A 26,933-nucleotide genomic window follows, 5' to 3' on the forward strand; every position below is an offset into this window, starting at 1 on the left:
TCACTTAACTTTTTTTCCATCAAACTTGACCAGTGCTGGAGCTGAGGGGGGCAGGCCCATAGCAGGTGGACAGTGAGGGGCTGGATTCTCCAGTTTCCTGGTGATCTCTGGAATTGGTTGTCTTTCCCATTCACCCTGCAGAGAGAGCACCATATCCCGCTTTGAGAAACCAGGAAAAAATCAGCAAGTAGCAAGGGGAATTAGGGGGCAGTGTGGCTTAGTAGATAGAGAACAGGCCTCGGAGTTCTAATCCTGGCTCCACCACTTTTCTGCTATGTGACCTTAGGCAAGTCACTTCACTTCTCTGTGCCTCAGTTTCCTCATCTGTAAAATGGGGGTCAAGACTGTAAGGCCCATGTGGGACATGGATTGTGTCCAACCCAATTTGCTTCTATATACCCCCACTGCTTTGACTAGTGCTGGGCATATAGTAAACACTTAACAATTTCCACAATTAATAATAATAATAATAGCTATTATTATTATTATTATTAGAGTCTTGGGACCTGGCTCCAGGTGATTTTTTTTTGCAAACAAATCCCACTCTGGGTTTATGTTAGGTCTACACATGCCAGTGGTCTAGATAATTATGATTCCCAAATAGCACTTTGACCTCCACTATCTGGATATTTCATGGGGATGAGTTTATTTTTTACTTGACTTGAAAATCCAGTCAATTCAGAATAGAGTGCAATTTTAGTCGCCAGTGGTCTGGATAAAATAGAAAAACGGTGTTACCTAATGGAAAGAGCACAGGCCTATGAGTCAGAGGACCTGGGTTCTAATCCTACGTGCCTGCTGCCTGTTGTGTGACTTTGGCAAGGCACTTAACTTCTTTTTGCCTCAGTTTTGTCTTCTGTAAAATGGGGATTCAGTGTCTGCTTTCCCTCCTCCTTAGACTGTGAGCCCCATATGGGACAAGAATTGTGTCCATCTGACAATCTTGTATCTATTCCTACACTTAGTACAGTGCTTGGCACATAGTAAGCACATAACAAATAGCATTGTTATTATTATTGTTATAAATTGCACATGTAGACCCACCCTTAAGCACCTTGCCTCTTGCACCCCTTTCTCTTTTTTATGTCCTTCAAAGACTTCAATGCCCAAGGATGGAATTACAGAAAGTTGTCCCTTTCTTTCTCCAAAAGGAATTCTTTCAGCACCCCTATCCCTCTTCTCCAAGGCTCCCTTAATCTTCATCAACTTGTTCCTTCCCCTACAGAGCTTCTGCCAGCAGCACTCCTTCTCCTACTGTTCACCTCTGGAGAAAATTCGGAGAAGACCCCGTGCAGGAGGCATTCTTGCCAGACAGCTACCCACTGTCAGATGAGAAAAAGGCTCCCCTTTGTTGCAGGGAAGATTTCTATCAATCAATCAGTCCTATTTATTGAGAGCTTACTGTGTGCAGAGCACTGTATTAAGCACTATTTCATCAAGGATCAGCAATCCAGGGAGAAAATAAGGAAAGACTGCATTTGCAGCCTATATTACAGGAAAGAAACCTCTCCAAAATAGTTTATGTGTAAACAATCAAGCAATTATATTTATTGAGTGATTGCTATGTGTACAGCACTGTACTAAGCACTTGAGAGAGTACAATATAACAATATACCAGATACATTCCCTGCCCGCAACGAGCTTACAGTCTGCCCAGACTCAGACACCCACACTTATCCACAAATGCTATTGCAGAGGTTTCTGTGACTGGTTCTAAGAGAACCCAGCTCCTCTCTCTAGTTAATGCCACACATAATTTGTTCAATTGTATGAGCTTACTGGGGGCAGGGGACATATATACCAACTCTGTTATAATGTACTCTCCCAAGGGCTTATAAAGTGTCCTGCATCCAGGAGGTGCTCAATAAATACCATTGATTGATTGACCAGGTTCTGCCAGATTTCTTCAGCATCCTGAGACTGTCCAGTGAAGCCTGCATGAAATTTCAGCTAATACAGCTCAATGCAGCTCTGATCTGATTAACTTGTAATAATAATAATGATGATGATGGTATTTGTTAAGCACTTACTATGTGCAAAGCACTGTTCTAAGTTCTGGGGAGGTTACAAGGTGATCAGGTTTTCCCATGGGGGGCTCACAGTTTTAATCCCTATTTTACAGAAGAGGTAACTGAGGCACAGAGAAGTTAAGTGACTTGCCCAAAGTCACACAACTGACAATTGGCGGAGCCAAGATTTGAACCCATGACCTCTGACTCCCAAGCTCGGGCTCTTTCCACTGAGCCATGCTGCTTCCCTAGCACTTAGAACAGTGCTTCACACATAGTAAGAGCTTAAAAAATTCCATTAAAAAGCCCCCGAAAACAATGCCTGACCCAAACATTGGGCAAATGTGGAGCCACTACCTATGCACTTATTAATATATTGTACCTCAGTCTCATCTATCTCATCACCGACCTCCCGTCGCCTATGTCCTGCCTCTAACTTGAAACACCCTCCCTCTTCATATCCGACAGACAATTACTTTCCTTACTGAAGGCACATCTCCTCCAAGAGGCCTTCCCTGAGTAAGCCCTCTTTTCCTGTTCTTCAACTCCCTCCTGCATTACCCTGACTTGCTTTTTTTATTCATCTCCTATCCCAGCCCCACAGTACTTAGGTACATATTTGTAATTTATTTATGTTCATGTCTGTCCCCCCCTCTAGACTGTCAACTCATGGGTAAGGAATTTATCTGTCATATTGTACTCTCCCAAGTGCTTAGTGCAGTGCTCTGCACACAGTAAGAACTCAGTAAATATTAGAACAGTGCTCTGCACACAGTAAGCGCTCAATAAATACGATTGAATGAATGATTGACTAACTATATAGTCAGGTTTCTTGGTGAACCCCACATTAAGGAAAACTTGCATTGTAGTATTTACCCCATGCCTGCTGCCCAGCTGTTTGTGGAATGGTAAGAATGCCTTGAACTGATGTTCCAAAGCAACTATTGTGCATTCACTCGGGCTATTTTTTAAATGGTACGTATTAGGTACTAACTATGTAACAAGTGTTATACTAAGTGCTTGAGTAGATACAAGATAATCAGGCTGGATACAGGCCCTGATCCACATGGGGTTCACAGTCTATGCAGGATGGAGTAGGACTTAATCCTCACTTTACAGATGAGGAAACTGAGGCACAGAGAAGTTGTGACTTGCCCAAGTTCATACAGCAAGAAAGTAGCACAGCCAGGATTAGAACTCAGGTTCTCAAACTTCCAGGCCCATGCTCTTTCTGTGCTCAATGTTGCCTCCCCTGGCACTCTGACCTGCTCTGGGTGAATATGAGCATACACACATCACCCAGCCAGGCTTTCGAGAAGCAGCATTACCTAGTGGATAGAACACAGGTCTGAGAGTCAGAAGGACCTGAGTTTTAATCCTGATTCTGCCACTTATCTGCTGTGTGACCTTGGGTGAGTCACAATTTCTCTGTGCTTCAGTTATCTCATCTATAAAATGAGGATTAATACTGTGACCCCCATGTGAGACATGGACTGTGTCCAACCTGATTAGCTTGGATCTATCCCAGCACTTTGTATATAATAATAATATTAATGACATTTGTTAAGCACTTACTATGTATAAAGCACTGTTCTAAGTGCTGGGGAAGTTACAAGGTGATCAGGTTGTCCCATGGGGACTCACAGTCTTAATCCCCATTTTACAGATGAGGTAACTGAGGCCAAGAGAAGTTAAGCAACTTGCCCAAAGTCACTTGCCCAAAGTATACATAGTAAGTGCTTAATAAATATCATAAAAAATGATTATACCTGAATGGCATCTGTTCTATTTTCTTAAGAGAAAGTACTACGTGTAGATTCCTTTTATTTGAAGATGAATCCACTGACATAAAATCATAATTTAGAGTGTGACTGACAAAGATTCCTGATGGGCAACCCCGAAATTTGCCATAGTTAATGGCTATAAGCTTTACCCTTTCAAGCTTAATTTTTTTTACGGTAGAAAAATTTGCCCATCACCATTGCACTTATGAAGTTATTTACACTTTCATGTATATAGATCTGATCAATTCATTTATTTATTTTAACCTCTTTCATTTTAAATATTGTTATGCTCACCTGCCCCCCATTAGAGCGTAAGCTCCTGTGGGCAGGGAATGCATTGCTTTACTATGTTTTACTTCCCAACAACCTAGTACAGTGAACCACAACAAGTGAGTTATTCAATAAATACTGCTCCTATCCATCAATCAATAGTATGTGTTGAGCGCTTACCATGTGCATAACACTGTACTAAGCACTTGGGAGAATACAGTACATCACTATTACTTCTACTACTACTATCACTGTTATTACTACTTCTACAGTTACTTCTGTGACTAATAATAATAGTAATAATGGTACTTGGTAAGTGCTTACTATGTGCCATTCACTGTTCTAAACACTGGGGTAGATATAAGTTACTAAGGTTGGACACAGTCCCTTTCCAACATGGGGCTCATACTCTTAATCCTCATTTTACTGATGAGGCAGATAAGGCCCAGAGAAGTTAAGTGACTTGCCCAAGGTCACACAGCTGGCATGTGGCCGAGCCGGGAACAGAATTCAGGTCCCCTTCTGATTCCCAGGCCTGTGCTCTATCCACTAAGCTATACTGCTACTACTACTACTATTATTTATAAACTACCTGCCCTGGATTGTTGAGACATTTCCTTGCCAGGGACTGGGGGCTGGGGACTGGATTCTGGGCCAGGAGGCTGTTTCTAGATCTACAAGTCTATAAATCTACTTTGTCAGCTGAATCACCTTATCCTGCCTTATCTCTCCCAACCCACCATCATCCCATTCCCGGTCCATCGCCAATTTGGGAAGCAAAAGCCAGGTGATGTCACACCACATGACACAAAGCACCCCTGGAAAGCTGTAACAAATGATGGAAGAGCACAGACTATTTCCAGAAATCTTTCAGGCTCTTGGACCACTGAGCTGCAAAAAAATGGATGTAACTAATTAGAAACAAGTTCTGTTCCCTTGACGGGAATGTTGTGATTTGGCTGGTGAATAAATTATAGGTCTTAAAATTCTCATTCGATCTCAAATAAGAAAAAAAGAAAGTGAAATGTCAGTGTATGGCTAGGAGGTTGGGGTTTTTTTTCCCCCCTCCTTAACTATTTTTAGTCTCCAAGAGAAGCATTTTGAAATTTAATTCGCAGAAGATCGGTCTCTTGGGAACCAGCAGGCCTAAGCCTCTCTAATCATAGTCGGCTTTTGCATCCCCAGTGTCCGTCAAATTTAGCAGGCTCCTCCAGCCCAATTTCCTCTGGCTGCTGGGGATTGGGTCACCTGGGGAATGAGCATGGGCCTGGGAGACAGAAGCTCTGGGTTCTAATCCCAGCTCTGCCATTTGTCTGCTACGTGACCTTGAGCATGCCATTTCATTTCTCTGTGCCTCACTTTCCTCATCTGTAAAATGAGGATTTAATACCTGTTCTCCCTGCTATGTAGAATGTGAGCCTCACGTGAGACCTAATTATATTATATCAATCCCAGCACTTAAAACAGTGTTTTGCAGATAACTTTATTTTTTTTATTATCATTATTAGACTCTTTATTGGCTGAGCGAGGGATTAAAGGAACCTAATTTTGGACAGCTCATTCTCACTGTCTCTCCTTATCCCCCCTCCCACCCCCCGATACTTACTGGGAACCGAATCGCTGAGGACTTGTTGCAGTGCATGGAGATGGGAGCGAAGTCATATAGAGACTTGAGCACATCACGGTTGAATGGATTCCAAGGGACCGAAGAAAACTGCTGGGGGACAGAAGCCTGAGGGCATGTGCAGACATCCTCATTGTTAAACCTGAGGCAGAAGAATCTCCATCAATCAAGCAATCAATCCTATTTATTGAGTGTTTTCTGTGTGCAGAGCACTGTACCAAGCACTTGGGAGAGTACAATATAATGGAGTTGGTTGACATGTTCCCTGCCCACAGGGATCTTAGAGACTAGAGGGAGAACAGGTTTTGAATTCTCATTTTATGGATGAGGGAAACTGTGGCAGAGAGAAGTTTATGGGGTTTCCCAGTATAATGGAGTTGGTTGACATGTTCCCTGCCCACAGGGATCTTAGAGACTAGAGGGAGAACAGGTTTTGAATTCTCATTTTATGGATGAGGGAAACTGTGGCAGAGAGAAGTTTATGGGATTTCCCAAGGTTCCACTGCAGGCAAGTGGTGGAGTCTGGATAAGAATCCAGGTCTCCTGACTCCCAGTTCTATTCCTTAGGGGGAAAACAAAAAAACCCCCCAAAAACCTGAAGATTCCCTCTTTTGGCCACCACAAGGAAAGTTTTCAGTAGCGAGTGCTCTGGATTTGCTAATAATGTACCGCTAAACTGAAGAGATTCTGAATTTCTGTACTTACACTTTCCTCTCCCATTATGAGTTTTTAGTGGTACCACTCATGTTGACCCTGGGGGCCTACTCTGTGGGGCAGATTCAGCTGTCTCTAGGCAGAAGCTCCTTCTGGACAGGGGTCATGTCTGCCAATACTATTGTATTTATCATAATTTTCCCAAGTGCTTAGTACAGTAATAATAATAATGATAATAATGATGGTATTTAAGTGCTTACTATGTGTTAAGCACTGTTCTAAGCACTGCGATAGATACAAGGTTATCAGGTTGTCCCACGTAGGTCTCACAGTCTTAATCCCCATTTTACAGATGAGGTAACTGAGGCACAGAGAAGTGAAGTGACTTGGCCAAAGTCACACAGCTGACAAGTGGCGGTGCCGGGATTAGAACCCATGACCTCTGAATCCCAAGCCCGTGCTCTTTCCACTAAACCACACTACTTACTGCGCACCCAGGAAATGCTCAATAAATACCACTGATTGGTGACTAAACAGCCCCAGCTGTGGGTCTATGTAGTGGCATTGGTTACCACTCTGGAATAATAATAATAGTAATAATAATAATGATGATGGGATTTGTAAGCACTTACTAAGTACGAATCATGAACTCGGAGCTTGTGGTAGACAGAAGACAATCAGGTCCCACATAGGGCTCACAGTCTGAGAGAGAACAGGTATTGAATTCCCATTTTACAGATGAGGGAACTGAGGCATGGAGAAACGAATTGACTTGCCCAAAGTAACAAGCCATCATCTCCCAATTAGACTAATGCATCTGCTTCTTCACTGGTCTCCCTGCCTCCAGCTTCACCTCTCTTCATTCTGTTCTACCCCTTACTGCCCGGATCTTTTTTCTCAAATGTCATTTAGCATATGCCTCTCCCCTCCAAATGATGATCCTGCCCTTCCTGAGCATTGATTTTAAGACACTCCATCAGCTCTCTCCCTCTTGTCCACTCTCTTCTCGCATTAGACCCCAGATCACACTCTTTACTCCTCTCAAACTCATCTTCTTACTGTCCCTCACTTTCAACTTCAGAGAAGCATAGCTTAGTGGATAGAGCATGGATCTTGGAGTCAGAAGGTCATGGGTTCTAATCCCGGTTCTGCCACTTGTCTGCTGTGTGACCTTGGGCAAGTCACTTCACTTCTCTGTGCCTCAGTTACCTTATCTGTAAAATGGGGATCAAGACTGGGAGCCCCATGTGGGACAGGGACTGTGTTCAACCTGATTTGCTTGTATCCACCCCAGTGCTTAGTACAGTGCCTGGAACAAAGTAAGCGCTTAATAAATACCACGATTATTATTATTGTTATTATTATTATTATCATTATTATTATTAAATTCTCCTGTTTTTCCCCAGCCTGGAACTCTCTCACCTTTTAAATCTGTCTGACCACAGCTCTCCCCATCTTCAAAGACTTCCTGAAACCCACCTCCTCCAGAAAGCAACCTTCTGTTGATTTCTAATCACCCCATGTCATATCACGTCACCAATCACCTTAGCACTTAGATATTTATTGTTTACCCACCAATCACTCATTTATTGATCTCCACCCTTCTCCCAGCACTTGCTAGTACCATTACATCTTTGTTATTTCTCCAACTTGCAGTATGTATCTGCCTATCACTTCCATTAGGGCAGGACTTGTGTCTATTAACTTTATTGCACTCTCCTAGGAGCATAGTACAGTGCTCTGCATACAGTTGGCACTAAATAAATAAAATCATTCATCGAAAGTTGGCTCAAAGGACACCAGCTCTTAGAGAGTTTTCATGCAATGGCCCCGCTTCTGTCTCTGTTGGAACTCCTGATCTCAAGCTCTTAGCCCATCAGACAGAGTTTCCCCACTTATCACCTGAGAAGCAGCATGGCCTAGTGGATAGAGCTCAGGGCTGGGAGTCAGAAGGACCTGGGTTCTAGTTTCGGCTCTGCTTCTGTGTGACCTTGGGCAAGTCACTTAACTTCTCTGTGCCTCAATTACCTCATCTGAAAAATGGGGATTAAGTCTGTGAGCCCCATGAGGGACATGGACTATGTGCAACCTGATTACCTTTTATCTATCCCAACACTTAGAACAGTGGGAGAAGAGGAAGAGGAAGAAGAAGAAGACATGCAGGTTCCGGAAAAATCCTATCTCTTGCCCTAGAAGTTCTATGAGTTCAGTACTGGGGCTGGGGAGTGGAATTGTGAGTGGAATTTGGAAGCAGCATGGCCTAGTGGATAAAGCACTGGCCTAAGAGCCAGAGGACCTGGGCCAAATCCCAGCTCTGCCGCTTGTCTGCTGTGTGACCTTGGGCAAGTCGCTGCACTTCTCTGTGTCTCAGTTACCTTATCTGTAAAATTGGGATGAAGATTCTGAGTACTATGTGGGACAGGGACTGTGTCTATCTGATTAGCTTGTATTTACACCAGGGCTTAGTACACTGCCTGAACCATAGTGTCAAATGTCATTAAAAGAAAAAAAAAAGAAAGACTTAAGGCATTCAGTAACTAGGGTTACCTGTTCACCAGGTGGAAGTATTTTTGCAGGTAGCCTGTGTCCACGGCACTCTTGCATAGTTCCAGCGGACTCTGGGGGTAATAATGTATATAATTCACGCACATTTCTTCCATGATGCCAAACCCGCCCTGGTAAGTGGAGAAGAGAATGGTCTAAGTGGCACACAGATGAGTTGGCAGAGAGAACCCATGTTGGGGAGGAGGGAGTCAGCAGATCTGGAGGCTGAAGAGCATGTGGTTGTTGATGAGGCCACAGGGAACATCTCTGACTGCCCAGGGCTGTCTGCCTGACACCTGTGATTTCTCTGGGTCTCATTGCTTGGAGTTACAGAGGAGAACTCAGGTAGGGAAGAGAGCAGAGGCTGAGTCTGTGGTTTTTCCAGAGGGATTCTCATTGATCTGGGACCATGCTTAAGTCAATCAATCAATCACATTTATTGAGAGCTTATTGTGTGCAGAGCATTATAGTAAACTATTGAGAGAGTACAATATAACAATACAACAGAGTTTGTCAGCACATTCCCTGTCCACAGTGAACTTGTAGTCTAGATGGGGGCTTACAGTCTTAGGAAGTCAGACTTTACCGTCGACTTCCACTTTGTCACCCAAAGTTTCCACTGTATGATTCAGTACGTGTGTTGTACTCTCCCAAGTGCTTAACACAGCGCTCTGTACACAGTAGACACTCAATAAAGACCACTGATGGATTGATTCATTCACTGAGGCCACGATGAACACCTCAAGCTCATTTCCATTCCAAATCAAGTTGCTTCAGACCCAGTTGGAATTCATTTGAATTTTCTTTGCCAAATATAATACCTTAGTCCTGAGCTTCTCAACCCAGGTGACTGGGCCTTTTGCTCTCATAATCATGTAGCTGGACCTCCCACTACTAAAATGCACAGAGACTTAAAACATGGACAACAGCTGAGGTTTGAAAAGTAATTGGATTTCTAAAGTGAAGAATTAGTCCTGGAGGTTTTCTTATCTCATTTGGATAGATCTTGCTTCAAATGTTCCCAAACCCACAGCCAATATGAGATTAAAAAAAAACCAGAATGCTTTTAAGTAGCTGGTTCCTAATGCATTTTACCTCTGATCTCCCTAGGAGTTTAGCCACTTTGTGGGTTCCTCACTTTAGCAGGTGTTAGTCCACTCGGTTGAGTTTTGATGCATAAAAATATGCTTATTAACCAGACTAAATTGAGATAGGTCCCCAGCCCAGTCTGAATTATCTACAAGCACACACACACACACACACACACACACACACACACACACACACACACACATACACAGAATCAAGAAGGCGTAGCTGGGACTGAAAGCCAAGGAGAACAATTCCCCATGCTAAGATCATTTTGCCTTGTCTTATGCTGTTGCATCGTCTCCAACCCATAGCAACACCATGGACACATCTCTCCCAGAACACCCCACCTCCATCTACCATCATTCTGGTAGTGAATCCACAAAGTTTTCTTGGTAAAACTACAGAAGTGGTTTACTGTTGCCTTCTTCAGTGCAGTAAACTTGAGCCTCCACCCTTGACTCTCTCCCCTGCTGCTGCTGCCCAGCACAGGTGAGTTTTGACTTCCAGCAGATTGCCTTCCACTCGCTAGCCACTGTCCAAGTGAAGAATGGAATGGGTTTGCCTGTGCTTGACTCTCCCTCTGGTAGCTGAGACTGCTAGAGTACTGGAAACTCTCCAGGTACCGTCCTGAATGGGGCCAAGATCCTCAGTCCCCTCATTTCCACCTTAGGCAGAGGATTATGGGGAGATAAGAGGTTAGACTCTGCCCCAGCCCCTGGTGTTCGGAAGGGTTTTAGGGCATCTTATCCGATCATTTTGCCTCCCATTGCAGTCTTCTTCCACCCCCAGCCGGCTTTTTCTTCACTGCCTGACTCTGTAGTTCCCTTAATCCACTCTGAGAAATGCTCTTCCTATTCCAGGACAGCCCGGGACACACACACATGCTTACCACAGTGGCCTGGTCCCTGTCTTCTGTGTTGTATGTACAGGATGTGATGAGCACGTCCCCCTGTGCATCCAAAAAAGCATTCACACTTGTATTAGACAACCCCACCCTTTTTGTGGAATTGAGAGTTATGCTGATGGAAAATGATGAAGCCACTCCCCATGAGGCACATTTTAAACAGCTACCTACTGTGGCCTTTGGGGTAACCCAAGGCTGCTTTGTAGCCAGAGACTTGTATAGTGCTCTGCACAGAGTAAGTGCTCAATAAATACCACTAATGATGATGACATGGCTTTGGACAACTGTATAACTATTTGCCTCATTTAACACACAGAAGAAAGGGATTCCCTGGAAGGCTGGACTGGAGGAGCCCTAGGAGATTTATCTTCCAAACACTTCCACAGTATTATAATCCAACCTGATTATCTTGTATCTACTCCAGTGCTTAGAACAATGCCTGGCATACAATAAGTGCTTAACAAATATCATTATTATTACTATTATTATGATCACCATTTTGACTCAACTAATTAGCCTGTGAAAATTGGGCAAAATAAGGCGAGATGCAACAAGACTGTTACCCTTTGATGGTCCCCTTCATTCACACTCACCGGAAGAACAGACACAACTTTCTTCAGCATGCGGATTTCCTAAAGAGTCGGGGATAGAGAGGTACAGGAGGAGAGGGGAGCGGAAGGAGGGAGGTATAAAAGGAAAATTTACAGCAGGAGAAAAAGGAAGATCAAGACTTTAAACTCTGAAGAAGATCTGAAGTCCAGTTCTAGTACTGTTTTGGCATAAGGGGAATAGTACCAAGATAGGACTTCCTTCTTTCAGGAAGGAGGTGTTTTCCCCGGATGCCAGGCCCTTGGCCAGAACTTGTAGCACTGGGACTTTTGAGAATTGGGGGCATCTTGCTGTTAGTAGGACAGAGAAGTTCAGAAATGCTACTAGTTGCCCTGCCCCCTGGAATAGTGCAGTAAGTTAACAAGGAAAATAACCCAAATACCCTCCAGCATGGCCTAATGGAGAGAACATGGGCCTGGGAGAAGGAATGGGTGCTAATCCTGGCTCTGCCACTCATCCTCTGCATGACCTTGGGCAAGTCACTTAACTTTTAAGTGCCTCAGTTACCTCATCTGTTAAGTGGGGATTAAGATTGTGTGCCCCAGGCGGGACAGGTACTGTGTCCAACCTGATTAGCTTGCATCTATCCCAGTGCTTAGAACAGTGCCTGACACAGAGTAAGTGCTTCACAAGTTCCATACAATAAATAATAATAATGATGGCATTTATTAAGCACTTACTAGGTGCAAAGCACTGTTCTAAGCACTGGGGAGGTTACGAGGTGATCAGGTTGTCCCACGGGGGGCTCACAGTCTTAATCCCCATTTTACAGATGAGGTAACTGAGGCCCAGAGAAGTTAAGTGACTTGCCCAAAGTCATACAGCTGACAATTGGTGGAGCCAGGATTTGAACCCTTGACCTCTGACTCCAAAGCCCATGCTCTTTCCACTGAGTCATGCTGCTTCTCCACAAATAAATAAAACCACTCCATCAGGACAAACTAACCCAGGCAGGTCTGGAAGGTGGGTGGAAGGGGTTGCTCTCTCTATGCTTTCTTTTTTTTGATCATTAAAGCCTAGGAAGAGTAGCTGGTTTGATGTTGGTTGTGGGTGAGGTGGTTGGCGAAGGAGCTGGTACCTACTTGAAAGTGAGGACTGTAGTGATGATCGGCATTCACAATTTCCTTTTCTCTGCCATCTCGGGCTAAAACTGTGATTACTTTCCTCCCCGTCAGGTGAGTATGGAGCTGGGAGGCAAAGATGTGGATCCCAGAAGCGGGTAGAGCCTGGGAAAGTTGTGGGGGAGAGATGGTCAGATCACTGAGAGGAGAGAGCGGTTGCAATCTGATTCAGGCAGCCGAGAGACTTGGGTGAGAAAGAGCTTTGGGTGAGACTGGCATTCAGTAAAAGAAAGAATGAATTCAAGTCGACAATTAAAAGGGATACTGGAAGCTACACACTCCATATGGTGTTTTCTTTAATCCTTGGATAGAAACCCTCAGAAATAGATGTTCTCTAAAGAGATCGATGTTATTCATCTTACTGAAGGTGTTTCTTCCATTCATCTTGTTTACAAAATCAGAGAATTCCATCGTTCAGTTTTTTGTTGTTGTTGTCATTTTTTAATGGCATTTGTTAAGTGCTTACTATGTACCAGACCCTGTACTAAGACCTGGGGTAGATACAAGCTAATCAGGTTAGACACGGTCCTTATCCTTCATGGGCTCACAGTTTTCATTCCCATTTTACAGATGAGGTAACTGAGGCACAGAGAAGTTAAGTAATTTGCCCCAGGTCACACAGCAGGCAGGTGGCAGAGCTGGGATTAGAACCCAGGTCCTCTGACTCCCAAACCCATATTCTTTCCACTAGGCCATGCAGCTTCCCATTTTACATTAATGTATTAAGTCACAGATGATATGACATTTTAATATCTTAGTTCAGGCTTACACTATCATTATTTTGATTCATCACCTCCCACAGAGTCCTTACAAATGAGGAAGTCAAGGCCAGAGAGGCTAAAAGACTTCTTAAGGATCCCACAGAGAACCAGGATCACGAGCCAAATCTCAGGCATAGGAATTTAGTCCAGATTTTTTACCACTACCCACAGGAACTATTATAGACCATCACCTTAGTTCAGAGCAATGTACTAAGCATTTAATGCAGTGTTTTGCACACAGTAAGTGCTCAGTAAATAATAATGATGGTATTTATTAAGCGCTTACTATGTGCAAAGCACTGTTCTAGGCACTGGGTTATGACTGATTGATCACCTGTATGAGATGGGTAATGGTTGGTCCTTCCCAGAGTCAGGGGCCTGGACTTCATGACCTTTTGAAGTTCCAATGGTTCTAAGACTTCCATCCACTAAGAATTTTGTGCCTCTACTCTTGGTAATGATTCTTTCATCCGGCCCCAATTTTTTCTCTGTCTCAAGTCTGGTTTTGTATTTTGATCTAGGAATAACATTAATTAAGCTGAGCTTCTTAAAATCATTCCTTTGGGAAAGGCCTCCGAAGGACTAATAGCCATTATTGATATTTTAATACCCAAGCTAGCTCTTGGTCCTACAGTCTCTAACCCATTTCTCACATATAATAATAACTGTGGTATTAAAGCGCTTACTATGTGCCAGGTACTGTACTAAGCACTGGGGGAGATACAAGCAAATCAGGTAGGACACATTCCCTGTCCCATGGGGCTTACAGTTTTAATCCACATTTTGCAGATGAGGGAAGTGAGCCAGACAAAAGTGAAGTGACTTGCCCAGGATCACTCAGCAGACAATTGGAGGAGCTGGGATCATTCCACACTGCATGGAACTCCCTCTAGCTTCTTAGCATTATTTTTGGCCTCTCTAGTTGCATGTTTAGTGTTTTTTCCCCAATTTCAGTGAAAAGCAGTGTTGTCTATAGGATGGAGCATAGGCCTGGGAGTCATAAGGACCTGGTTTCTAATCCCAGCTCCTCCACTTCTCTGCTGTGTGACCTTAGACAAGTCAATCACTTCTCTATGCTTCAGTTCCCTCATCTGCAAAATGGGAATTAAGACTGTGAACCTCATGTGGGACAGGAACTGTGTCCAACCTGATTAGCTTGTTTAAACCCCAACGCTTAGTACAGTGCTTGGCACATAGTAGGCACTTAAACACCACAATTATTAATCATGATTACTATCACATTGCAAAGTGCCCGCAAGAGTATTATAAATAAATCCCACGAGGATGAAGTTGATCTTGTTTCATTAAGCCGAGAGAGTACCTTGGGCTGCCCAGGGAGCCAGGACAACCACGGCAGAGGATGGATTTTGAATGAAATGACTTCGTTCATCCTGACTAGTTCCAACCACTCCTCCCCCACGTTGTTGAGATGTGCCAAGAGTGTGGAGCAGACTCACCCTCTGGGTACACTTGTCGGTGCAATAACCCGTCAGGATGAAGGCCTCCTCTCTGGGCGGGATGGCCATGACAGGTGTATAGACCAAGCCGAGCTCCATGATACCAGCATCGAAAGGCCTCAGAGTGGCCGTGTAATGCAGACGGATCCCCGAGGAGTCCCTCCGGCCTGCAAGGCAAGGTCAAGGGACAGGTCAGGCTGGGGCCTCCCTCCCGTTGTGAACCCGAATGGGGGTAGGTGCCATCTGTAGAAAAATCAGACTTTCTATGGTATTTGTTAAGCACTAACTACGTGCCAGGTACTGTACTAAGCACTGGAGAAGATGCAAGCTAATCAGGACACAGTCCATGTTCCACATGGGGCTCACGGTCTTTATCCCCATTTTACAGTTGAGGTTGCTGAGCCACAGAGAAGTGACTTGTCCACAGTAAGCTCTCAGTAAATATACCACAGTTATTATTATTATGTGAGAAATGGGTTGGAGACTGTAGGGCCAAGAGCTAGCTTGGGTATTAAAATATCAATAATGGCTATTAGTCTTTTGGAGGCCTTTCCTAAAGGAATGATTTTGAGAAGCTCAGCTTAATTAATGTTATTCCTAGATCTAAATACAAAACCAGACTTGAGACAGACAGAAAAAAAATTGGAGCTGGACGAAGGAATCATTACCAAGAGTAGAAACCCCAAATTCTTAGTGGATGGAAATCTTGGAATCATTGGAACTTCAAAAGGTAATAAAGGACGACAGGTGCTGGCAATATTCGTGGACTAGTAGATAGAGCATGGGCCTAGGAGTCAGAAGGACCTGGGTTTAATCTCGACTCCACCACCTGTCTGCTGTGTGACCTTGGGCAAGTCACTTCACTTCCTCTGAGGCTCAGTTACCTCACCTGTAAAATGGGCATTAAGATGATGAGCCCCATGTGGAAGGGGACTGTGTCCAACCCAATTTACTGGTATCCACCCCAGTGCTTAGTATAGTGCCTGCACATAGTAAGCGCTTAACAAATACCACAATTATTATTATTATTATTATTGCCTTGAACTGTGCCTGGTCTCTATTCCAAGCCTCTTCCCTAGGGCCAGCCATGAGCTTCAGCCCAAGATCAGTGCCAGCTCTGGATCCTGAAGGGCTACTCCAAGATGAAATTGCATGCTGACCAAGTTACTCTACATTTTCAGCAAGACCCTTTCTACTAATGACTGCCTGGGGTGAGAGGTCATTAACAAATTGCCTCTTTGGATAGCAAATGACGGCCCATCATCTGCACTCCACATCCGCCCAACTGGTGCTCACACATGCACTCGCAGCTTTTCAGACTCCTCAGAATCCCTTCACGCTCTACTATCTCCCTGCAGGGCAATTTAAAATCAAACAGCCGGAGGGATAATGAAAATGTCCTGTCGTGTTCCCTGCAGCTGCTCTTCTGGGAGAGCTCAGATTGACCAGGCAGACATCCACAGGGAAGGGTTGGGTCGCTGCAGTGGCAGAGGATGATGGATTTTCTTTTTTTATGCTATTTGTTGAAGGCTTACTATATGCCAGGCACTAAGTGACTTGGCCAAGTTCACACAGCTGACAAGTGTCAGAGCCAAGATTAGATGACTCTGTCTCTTTGCTGGGTGACCTTGGGCAAGTCACTTCACTTCTCTGTGCCTCAGTTACCTCATCTGTAAAATGGGGATTAAGACTGTGAGCCCCATGTGGGACAGGGACTGTGTCCAACCCGATTAGCTTGTAACTACCCTAGCACTTAGAACAGTCCTTAACACATAGTAAGCATTTAGCAAATGCCATCATTGTTATTATTATTACTGACCCAAGTCCTTCTGACTCCCAAGCCCGAGCTCTACCCACTAGACTCGTGGCTCAGTGGAAAGAGCCCAGGCTTTGGAGTCAGAGGTTATGGGTTCAAATCCCAGCTCTGCCAACTCTCAGCTGTGTGACTTTGGGCAAGTCACTTCACTTCTCTGGTCCTCAGTTACCTCATCTGGAAAATGGGGATGAAAACTGTGAGTCCCCTGTGGGACAACCTGATCATCTTGTAACCTCCCCAGCACTTAGCATAGTGCTTCGCACATAGTAAGCGCTTAACAAATATCATCATCATTATTATTATTAGACTATGCTGCTTCTATTCTATTGTTCTGTTGCTGAGATTAGAAATGCTGGGATCCCTCCAATCAATCAATCAATCAATGATATTTATTGAATGCTTACTGGGTACAGAGCACAGTAATAATAATAATGGTATTTGTTAAGTGCTTACTATATGCAAAGCACTGTTCTAAGCACTGGAGGGATACAATGTGACCAGGTTGTCCCACGTGGGGCTCACAATATTAATCCCCATTTTACAGATGAAGTAACTGAGGCACAGAGAAGTTAAGTGACTTGCCCAAAGTCACACAGCTGATAAGTGGCGGAGGCAGGATTAGAACCCATGATCTCTGACTCCCAAGCCCATGCTCTTTCCACTGAGCCACACTGCTTCTCTACTGTAGTAAGCACTTGGGAGAGTACACTACAACAGAGTTGGTGGATACTTCTCCTGCCCTCAAGGAGCATAAAGTCCACGGTCCCCAAGCAGGCAGACCCTACCCCAGTCTCATTCACAAATTCTTAGCATAAACAGGACAGTTTCTGTAGAGTCAGAAGAATGGGATGATGGAAGAAGGAAGGAGGAGAAGTGGTGGTGATAGTTCTGCACATACATATTTTTTTCATTGACATTTGTTGAGCACTTATGTGCCAGGAACTGCACTAAGCATTTGGGTAGATGCAAAATAATCAGGTTGGGCACAGTTCCTGTCCCACATAGAGCTCATAGTCTTAATCCCCAGATGACCTACAGACGAAATAACTGAGGCACAGAGAAGTGAAATGACCTGACCTAGGTCACACAGCAGGAAAACGGAGGAGCCAGGATTGGAACCCAGGGCCTCTGACTCACTGGATCCAGTAGGTCAGTGACAAAGATGTGGTCTCAGAAGCCTCCCTGGGGACAGAATGGATGGGGCAGGGGTTGGGGGGGGGAGGGCTGGGAGTGGGGAGGAGGAGCAGGGTAATGCTTGAAGAGGACAGTGGCCCCTCCAGGCATCCCATTCTAGGATGGGAAAAAAACAAAGGTGAAGGCTGAAAAAAAAGGAGGAGGGAGGGAAGGAGAAAGAGAGAGCACTAAGTATGGAGGGCAAGTGACTGTCCAGGGGTTAGGCTGACTCGAGAGGAGTAGAAGACTCCCTATGTCTGACTGGAAGGAGAAAAGCCTCAGGACTGAGTCAGTACTTCAAGGGGACACCTTTGCCAGGATCTGTGCCCAAAGAGAAAAACTTGGAGAAGAAAAGGTTGGGTACAGGAAGGCAAGTTGGCTGTGGGGGTTACTTAAGGAAAAAGTAAATTCCTGCTAAGCCCCAAATCACCCATCCCAAATTTTAACATATCCAGAATTTCCCACCTGAATCCATTAGAAGGATAATAAAAAAAAAAATTGGAGATTTTCTGGGCTAAAATTCAGAAGGGAATAGACTCATGAAATAATTTCTAAATCTTGGTATTTATAGAAAAGTAGGACATTTCATGTTTGCAAAGTGACATGATCCTCTATATGGGACTGTGAATTCACAAATGCACTAAGATCTTCATTGAGGTTTTATGATTCCCTGTAAGCATGAGGATTTTCATGACCAAATTTGATAGCTCCAGTTCATGCACAATGTCCCACTAACTTGCCTCCCCAGCCTGATGATAAATTGCTCAAGAGTTCAATTTATTTCTAGATAGAATGAAGGGAGTAGCAGTGGCATTGAGCTTCTGGAAGGAGCAGGAAGACAGGAGGGAAAGCAATGTGTACTAGTGGATAAAGCACAGGCCTGGGAGTGAGAAGGACCTGGGTTCTAATCCTGGCTCTGCCACTTGTCTTCTGTGTAAGCTTAGGCAAGTCACTTCACACCTCTGTGCCTCAGTTCCCTCATCTGCAAAATGGGGATTCAGTATCTGTTTTCCCTCTTACTTAGACTGTAAATTCTATATGGGACCTGATTATCTATCTTGTAGCTATCCCAGATCTTAGTACAGTTCTTGGCACATAGTAAGTGCTTAACAAATACCACAATCATTATTATTATTATTATTATTATTATAAATTATGTTTGTTAGATGCTACAGCATCATGAGCCTGGATGTTCAGTGATGCTTTTAGCAAGGAAGGAGTCAATGATTGTAGACTCTGCTCCTGTCTGGTGCTTTAATATTTTAAGACCCTTTGGGCCTGATGTTCCCACCATCAATTTGCAGGCAATACTGTTTTACCCTTTAAGAAATAGCATCATTTAAGAATCACAGAGGACCCAATCACAGAGGACCCATACAATCTTTCCAACATGAAGCAAAGCTTCTAATGTTAACAGTTTATATTGCAATCATTTTTCACCACAGATGTCGGTACTTTCAGCACGTCTTTTTCTCCTTACAAATAACGCCTCAGAAATAGCTTACAGTGACGGCTGACGCCACGAGGTGCAAAGGAGATTTCTTTTTTGAAAGAGGCAGATCTTGCTGTTCAGAGCAAAACAGAGTTTGGAAATTGATGTTTAATCCCCATCCTTGATGAGACCGAGAGTCTCCAAACCCCATGTTGGAGAAAAGCAGGAAGGAATTATTCCGATTCAAATTCCTAAGTAGAGTCTTACATTGAAACCCAAGGACAGCCTCCACTACCAACTGACCCTGCAGGGGAGAAGAGATGCATGTGCTGTGCGCCAGAGCATTTCTGCTATGGAAGATCTGGGATGCAAAGAGGTGCATGGCCTAGTGGTTAAAGCCCAGGCCTTGGAGTCAGAAGGACCTGGGTTCTAATCCTGGCTCTACCACTTTCATTCAATCATATTTATTGAGTGCTTACTGTGTGCAGAGCACTATACTAAGCACTTGACTGCTATGTGACCTTGGGCAGGTCACTTCACTTCTCCATGCCTCAGATATCTCATTCATAAATTGGGCATTAAGACTGCGAGTCCCGTGTGTGGTATGGACTGTGTTCAACCTGATTAGCACTGTATCTACCCCAGTGCTTAGAACAGTGCCTGGCACATAGTAAACGTTTAACAAATACTATTAAAGAAAGACAGGGGAATCCCCGACTGAGGCAGTCTCCTTCCTCCCACCCGACACTGAGGGAGAGAATTTCCAGTTTCTGCGGGAATGGAAAGAGGGCAGGAGCCCACCTCCCCACCCAAAAAAGATGTTACCTCTATAACCTTTAGCACATTGAGGAAGTTGAAGCAATTCTCTCAGAGGACTCTCTCCCTGGAACAGTAAAAGATTGTCCCTGTCTAAGGAGTAGTTAGTGCATTATATAGGTCACAGTTTAAATTTATGACTGTTGAGTTTTAACTCATTTCCATTGGTATTTGGATTATATTTTCATAGCTCTATGGTCTGTCCTTCCACATTAAGGTCGTGAGCCCCTGGCACACTGGGGCTGATGTCTTAATTCATTTTTGGTGCAGTTACCACAGAGGTTAATATGATAATAATAATGGAAGGTACTTGCCCAGGAAGGTGCTGAAGCCTGAAAAAGGAAAACATCCCCTAGAGCAAAACTTGAGCTAAGTTAGAGCTAAACTAGAGCTTCACTAAGCTAGAGCCAAAAAAATGAACACCTAAGGTAAAACTAAGACTAATTTAAGACTTACCTTTTAACTCTAGGGGATTGTGATAGTGAACTTCAAGGCGCAAATATTTTGAGGATCCGGGACCCCCAAAAGCAAGTCCAGCTTCCTCAGGATAGTAAAATGCCTGCACATTGGAGGAGAAAAAGGGAAGGCAAATTCATTACCAAAGTTCATTCATTCATTCATTCATTCATTCATTCATTCATTCATATTTATTGACCACTTACTGTGTGCAGAGCACTGACTAAGTGCTTGGGAGAGTACTGTAGAACAGTAAACAGACACATTCCCTGCCTACAATAAGCTTACAGTCTACAGGGTGAGACAGACATTAATATAAATAAATTATAGATATGATCATAAATTACAGCTATATCATCATCATCAATCGCATTTATTGAGCGCTTACTGTGTGCAGAGCACTGTACTAAGCGCTTGGGAAGTACAATTTGGCAACAAATAGAGACAGTCCCTACCCAATAGTGGGCTCACAGCTATATCAAATACTAAAAGCCATTAGCTGACTGGTTTGCTAAAGAGAGGTTTGAAACCAGCGCCAGAAGCAGGGCAATTTGCAGAAGAGGGATTTGTTTGGATTACGATTTTTTGGATTTCCCTCTCAGATCTAATAATAATAATAATAATAATAGCATTTATTAAGCACTTACTATGCACAAAGCACTGTTCTAAGTGCTGGGGAGGTTACAAGGTGATCAGATTGTCCCACGGGGGGCTCATAGTCTTCATCCCCATTTTACTGATAAGGTAACTGAGGCACAGAGAATTGAAGTGACTTGCCCAAAATCACACAGCTGACAATAGGCAGAGTCAGGATTTGAACCACAACCTCTCCCACTAGTAGAAAGGGTTGATTTAACACCCAATATGGTGCCATGTCCCCTATGATTAACATCCGGTGGTCACATGACACAATCGGATTCTGGCCTGGCTGCCGTCACCCATAATATTAATCAATCGTATTTATTGAGCGCTTACTGTGTGCAGAGCACTGTACTAAGTGCTTGGGAAGTACAAGTTGGCAACATATCCCCAGGAGGCCATCCATTCCCCAGTCCCACCATAAACTCCATTCCCCTAGCCCCTGCTAGAGAGATCTCTCTGTCGCCTGGTGGGGACAGAAGCCCTGGGGGCTGGGAGATATGGGGGGAAATGCCCCAGAGGGCTTCGGTTTGACCCACCCACTGGTCAGGCAGAGGAAACCACTTGCACATGTCCCCGGGGGAGAGGTCTGCTCCCCCCCACCATACACAAGGCTCCTTTCTGATATGGAACATCCCCCGATCCTCACATCTGTGCTCGGCTCATGTTCCCGGTCCTGGGTCCCCTCCTCCAGAGCTTTAGGAAAAATCCCACTTATATCTTCCCCAGCACCAACCCCTGGTCAAAAGATCAGACAACTCACAATTTAACCTATGAAGACGATCAATTAGGAGTCACTATTAATCACTGGTTTATTGGATCATCTTGAAGGATTTTGCCCGATTAATGAGTCATGGTGCAGAATGCACCAATCGTAGCTTCTTGGGCCTGTGGTCTCCCAAGGGCCTGGGAGGTGACAGTGAGGAGTCTGCCCTAGCCTGATTAGCTTGTATCTACCCCAGTGCTTACTACAGTGACTGCCACATAGTAAGCGCTTAACAAATACCATCAACAACAAACAGACTCATTGCTCCAAAACAGGAAAGTGGCTCTGCCACTGTCTCATACGTGAGTGAAAGGTGAACTAGTGAAGATTCAAATTCGTCTTCATAATTCCCTCTGGGACTGCATAGAGAAGAAAAGATACAGAACTGGGGCAAGGGGAAAGTTGAAAACGAAACCTATAGGATATGATACTTTTACTTACTTTGGCTCCCAAGGCCCAAGCAGCCAATACGTGTCTGCAGTAGTTCAGTCCCTCAGGCTTCATCTTGGAGTCACAGGGCCCATTAAAGTCGGGTAATTTAGTCAACCCTGGGACACACTGGAAGATCTCCATGTGGTGAACCAGCGCCTCATTGCCTTCAGTGATGACTGGCTCATACTACAGAGAAAGCTCAAAGTCCAGACCAATCAGCACCACAGAAACTTGGAGAAGTCTGCCTCTTTCTCAAATGCCAATCTCTCCTTTGAGACCCTCGCTATGTGTCTGACTTTCTATTAAATAATAAAAATATAATGATGGTATTCGTTAAGTGCTTACTATGTGCTGAGCACTGTTCTAAGCACTGGGATAGATACAAGGTTATCAGGTTGTCCCACGTGGGGCTCACAGTTTTAATCCCCATTTTACGGCTGAGGTAACTGAGGCACAGAAAAGTTAAGTGACTTGCCCAAAGTCACACAGCTGACAAGTGGCAGAGCTGGGATTAGAACCCACCACCGCTAACTCCCAAGCCCGTGCTCTTTCCACTAAGCCACGCTGATTTCTTTTTCCAGGTTGGTACTCATTTCTCCAACCACCTTCCTAAAGAGGCTTAATCGTTAATCCTGTATATCTCCCTTTTCCAATTTGCGCTCATTACCTCGTCCCTGCAGTCTGCAGGTGTCAGAGGACCATGGCTATTGGGGGTTTTTTCATTATATTTGGTAAGTGCTTACTATACGCCAGACACTTTACTAAGCACTGGTGTAGATACAAGTTGATCAGGTTGGACATAGTCGCTGCCCCACATGGGGCTCACAGTCTTAACCCCATTTTGCAGTTGAGGGAACTGAGGTACAGAGAAGTTTTGACTTGCCCAAGGTCACACTGCAGACAAGTGGTGGAGCCGGGATTAGAACCTAGGTCCTTCTGACTCCCAGGCTTGTGCTCTATCCACAAAGCCACACAGCTTCCAAAAAAACCCCACTGCTTCTTAGTTATAATACCCTTGGGTAAGGATATCAAAGCATTTTCCACTTTTTTTTCACTGAATCCTGGGTTTGGGGCAGAACTAGGGGTAGGGCCCTCCACACGAGGCCTCCCCCTGACCTCACCATAACAATATGATGCCTGGGGAAGTCATCTTGTAACTTTGTCATGTAGCACCAGTAGGTAGTCTCTTGGTTGGGAATGACAACATCCGGAGCCCGTATCTCCATGGTGTCCATGTCAGCCGGCAGTTTGGGGATGGTAATGTTAGGTTTCAACAGCTGCACTCTCTGAAGCCCCTTCTGCAGGGCACTGGTGTTGATGGCTTCAAGGGTGTGAGATGGCTCTTCCAGGAAGGCATATATCAAGTGAACAGTGTCGTCCTGCCCCAGAAAACACAGGGAGTCAATCAGTCAATCAATGCTATTTATTGAGCACTTACTATGTGCAGAGCACTGGACTAAGTGCTTAGGAGGGTACTATAGTCAGTGTTGAATGCTGTCCTGAGTGATATGGGAGAGGACTCCTCCCATTCCGACCCTAAGTATGGAAAGGACCAGGGCACAGGCTCACTTCCTGAAAGTGCTACATGATACCTCTTGGCCGCTCTTAAAACCACCTCCTCTTTTCTCCGGCAGGTCAGGGATGAGTGAGTGGTGAACCGAGAGAAGAGGGCAGCATGCACATTTGGTGCTCGTCTTCTTGAAAAACAGGAAACTCGGGAAAGCCACCGGCTGGAATTTCAACCCTGGGGGATCATCTCCATTATGGTTTTTCAATGCCATTTCAGAGTAATAGGAAGGCAAAGTAGAAGAAAGGGAGGTGTTAGACCATTAGGTCTCTACAGCACTTTGGTATACATCATAGCAGGAACTTCAGAAGACCAGTAGTTTTATGTTCATAGACTCCACACCCTCAAATCTCTTTCTAAGCCTCCCCCTAAAAAATATTTTAAAACTCTTGGCATGGATGCTCTCTGGCCTGGAGCTTCCAGAAAAAAAACCGCCATCTTGATATTTTATTTCCTCACCATAAATAAATCAACTACACCTACGTTTTAGGTCTTCCTTTAGCAACACTGACCTGTCGTTAGAAACTCCCTCCCTAAGAATTACATACCCACATGTTTCAATCCAAAACTGATATTTAAGAGTGGCAGCCCGTACTTGGGTAAATCCAGTGGACACATAACAAATCTAACCCACCCCTGTATATTTCATATATGCCACACCTCAATCAGATAATCCTTTGGATCGCAAGTGCTGAAAGCCCTTTTGAAAAGGAGGTAGAGGCCTTCGGGGGTTTTCTGAGCTTCCAGAAGTTGGTAATCCTGTTGGGAATCCAAGTGCATCTGTCCTTTCTCATCGGTCCAAGCATCCTAGCAAGAGAAACAGTTACACAGTAAGATGCATCTTACTGTTTACTCCAAGTAGGGTATTCTAATTACAACAACATAAGAATGGGTTCACAAGGATGTAATAGGACATTACCATATGAGAATTCACCACAACAAATGATCAAATAATCCACGAATAATCCACTGGGTGACACAGAACTGTGCTCGGGCTAGAATTAATCTCACCTATTTCACTTTAAATTATGGCTGATGCGTATTTATCATTCAAATTATCACTAAGGGACTTTCCCAGCACACAGAACACAATCCTAATATTGATTAAGGCTCAGAGTGTGGAGTGGGTTTTATCTTCCCCATTTTGCCATATCAGGGGCCTGATGAAGACCAGGGTTGAGAAGCTTCAGAATTTAATATTAGAAATCAGAGGACTTGCTTTCCAGATTAACTCATTCAGATTCAGAATCATATTTCTTTTGAAAAGCCCAGTTATTTTTCCAGAACCCTGCAAAAAAAATGGAAAAAAAAACTTAAGAAAGCTTGAGACAATTTCGCTAAAAGTAAAAAATATATTTGTTGAACATATCATTAGAGGGAAAAAAGGATGATATTCATTTTCAGACAAATTTGTTGGGCAAATTAATCTTGTAGTATACAGAAAGGTTAAGCCACTTTGAATCACTTAACGCCTGAGAAATTGGAGCAGAGGAAACGCTGCTGGGATAGAAAAACAGTGCTGTCATATTTATACAAATCCCATTGTCGTAGTTAAAGAACATTTGCTCAGCCTCAAATTGCTTCTGACAATCACAGCATGGGCTGCTTTGGGGAAGAGGGTGGAAGAGCACTGGACAGGTGAACATTTAAAAGACTCCCCTTTTCTATCTAGGTTTCCAGGGTTGAAAATGCAGCTCTAGTCAACAGTTAGTAAAGAAGCAGGCAGGAGCATTATCCTCCATTTATCACTGGAGGAGAATCAATCAATTCATCAATCAATGATATTTATTGATCACTTACTGTGTGCAGAACACTGTACTAGGCACTTGGGAGAACACAACAGAGTTTGTAGACACATTCCCTTCCTGTGCTTTTCCAAAAAAGAGTTGGTTTGAATCATCTCCCTTACAATATTTGCACAAGGATGTCTGTTGACACTGTAATTTTTAATGGGCGCACAAACAATGCTTTATAGGAGCCCTGTTGATTTTTACTGTAACACCCAATGTGATTTTCACTTGACTCATTGATGTTGGCCTGAATGGCTCTTTCCATGTTTTCCTACTTGTTAGCTAAAGCTAAGATTAATTTTTAATGTGGCTTCAGAAATGTAATCAACTCATGCTGCCCGAGTATCTGGTTAGTGTGTGTGTGTGTGTGTGTGTGTGTGTGCTTTCATTTACTACTGAATCATTATTATGTTGGCATGATGACATTTTGAAAATGAATAGAATCAAAGCCAGAGTTCAGGAAAGTCAAGAATTTCCTTCATCTGCCTGGATGAGTAATTCACCAAGCTGGATGGGGTGATAGGAAAATCTCTCAGCTCTTTGGGGTAATGGGAAGAAGAAAACTATTTATTGGAAATGGGAAGCATTTTTCTTCCTAAGAGTTCCCTTTTTCACATACTTCATCATCTGATTCCACAACATCTCAGTGAGCTATGGAGGGTCATGTACTTGAACCCCATTTTATAGATGGGAAAACCAAGCCCAGGAAGGTTAAATGTCTTTTCCAAAGCCACACTCCCCAAGAGTGTCAAGGGCAGGAGGAGAGCTCAGATCTCTGTACCCTTAGCCCTTTTAACTAGCCTCACAGATGGGGTCACCATTGAGCCCTCGCTTGCTGCTGTTCAAGAAAAGTCATGAGGTGAGAAAAGACTTACCCCAAAGAAGGAATTGCGGCCATCGCTCCAGAGCACGGCTAGATCGGCGTTCTCAAACTGGCCCCTGTCCGACATCCCAAAGGCCACCCCAAACTTCAGATCCTTAACCAAAAGCTGGAAGTGAATCAACTCCTCCCGGTAGCTAATGTTCCATGACAGTTCCAGGAGCCCTTTGGGATCCAGAGGTACCTTGAAGGGGAAAACATTTTCTCGGGGAGTCGTGCCCTGGAGAGCAGCCACCAGTATGATAAAGAAGACCCCAATCATGGTGCAGTACATGGATGCCACCTCTCGGAGTCTGAGGGAGGGTAAGCAAGCCCTCCTCCTCCAAGCCGTGGGCAT

General features: G+C 44.1%; 1 protein-coding gene across 1 annotated transcript; it reads right to left on the bottom strand.

Moving 5' to 3' along the window:
* DBH (dopamine beta-hydroxylase) lies at positions 1-26,933 on the bottom strand. The gene is made up of 12 exons (XM_038745737.1): positions 26,592-26,933; positions 24,587-24,733; positions 23,481-23,738; positions 22,369-22,545; positions 20,523-20,625; positions 14,830-14,996; positions 12,573-12,716; positions 11,475-11,513; positions 10,867-10,926; positions 8,889-9,016; positions 5,670-5,829; positions 1-135 (listed from the first exon to the last, which is right to left on the bottom strand). Exons 1-12 carry the CDS (start codon positions 26,931-26,933, stop codon positions 1-3), a joined length of 1,860 nt encoding a protein of 619 aa, XP_038601665.1.

This window comes from Tachyglossus aculeatus, chromosome 4, assembly GCF_015852505.1.
Source record: "Tachyglossus aculeatus isolate mTacAcu1 chromosome 4, mTacAcu1.pri, whole genome shotgun sequence".
In the NCBI taxonomy this organism is placed as follows: domain Eukaryota; kingdom Metazoa; phylum Chordata; class Mammalia; order Monotremata; family Tachyglossidae; genus Tachyglossus; species Tachyglossus aculeatus.

Bases quoted from the DNA above. Each gene is read 5' to 3' on its own strand.
- DBH (XM_038745737.1), bottom strand. From the start codon at position 26,933: ATGCCCACGGCTTGGAGGAGGAGGGCTTGCTTACCCTCCCTCAGACTC. The intron at 22,546-23,480 runs GTGAGGTCAGGG...CTTTCTCTGTAG, and splicing joins CCAGGCATCATATTGTTATG to TATGAGCCAGTCATCACTGA. The intron at 10,927-11,474 runs GTGAGTGTGAAT...TTGGATGCACAG, and splicing joins AAGTTGTGTCTGTTCTTCCG to GGGGACGTGCTCATCACATC.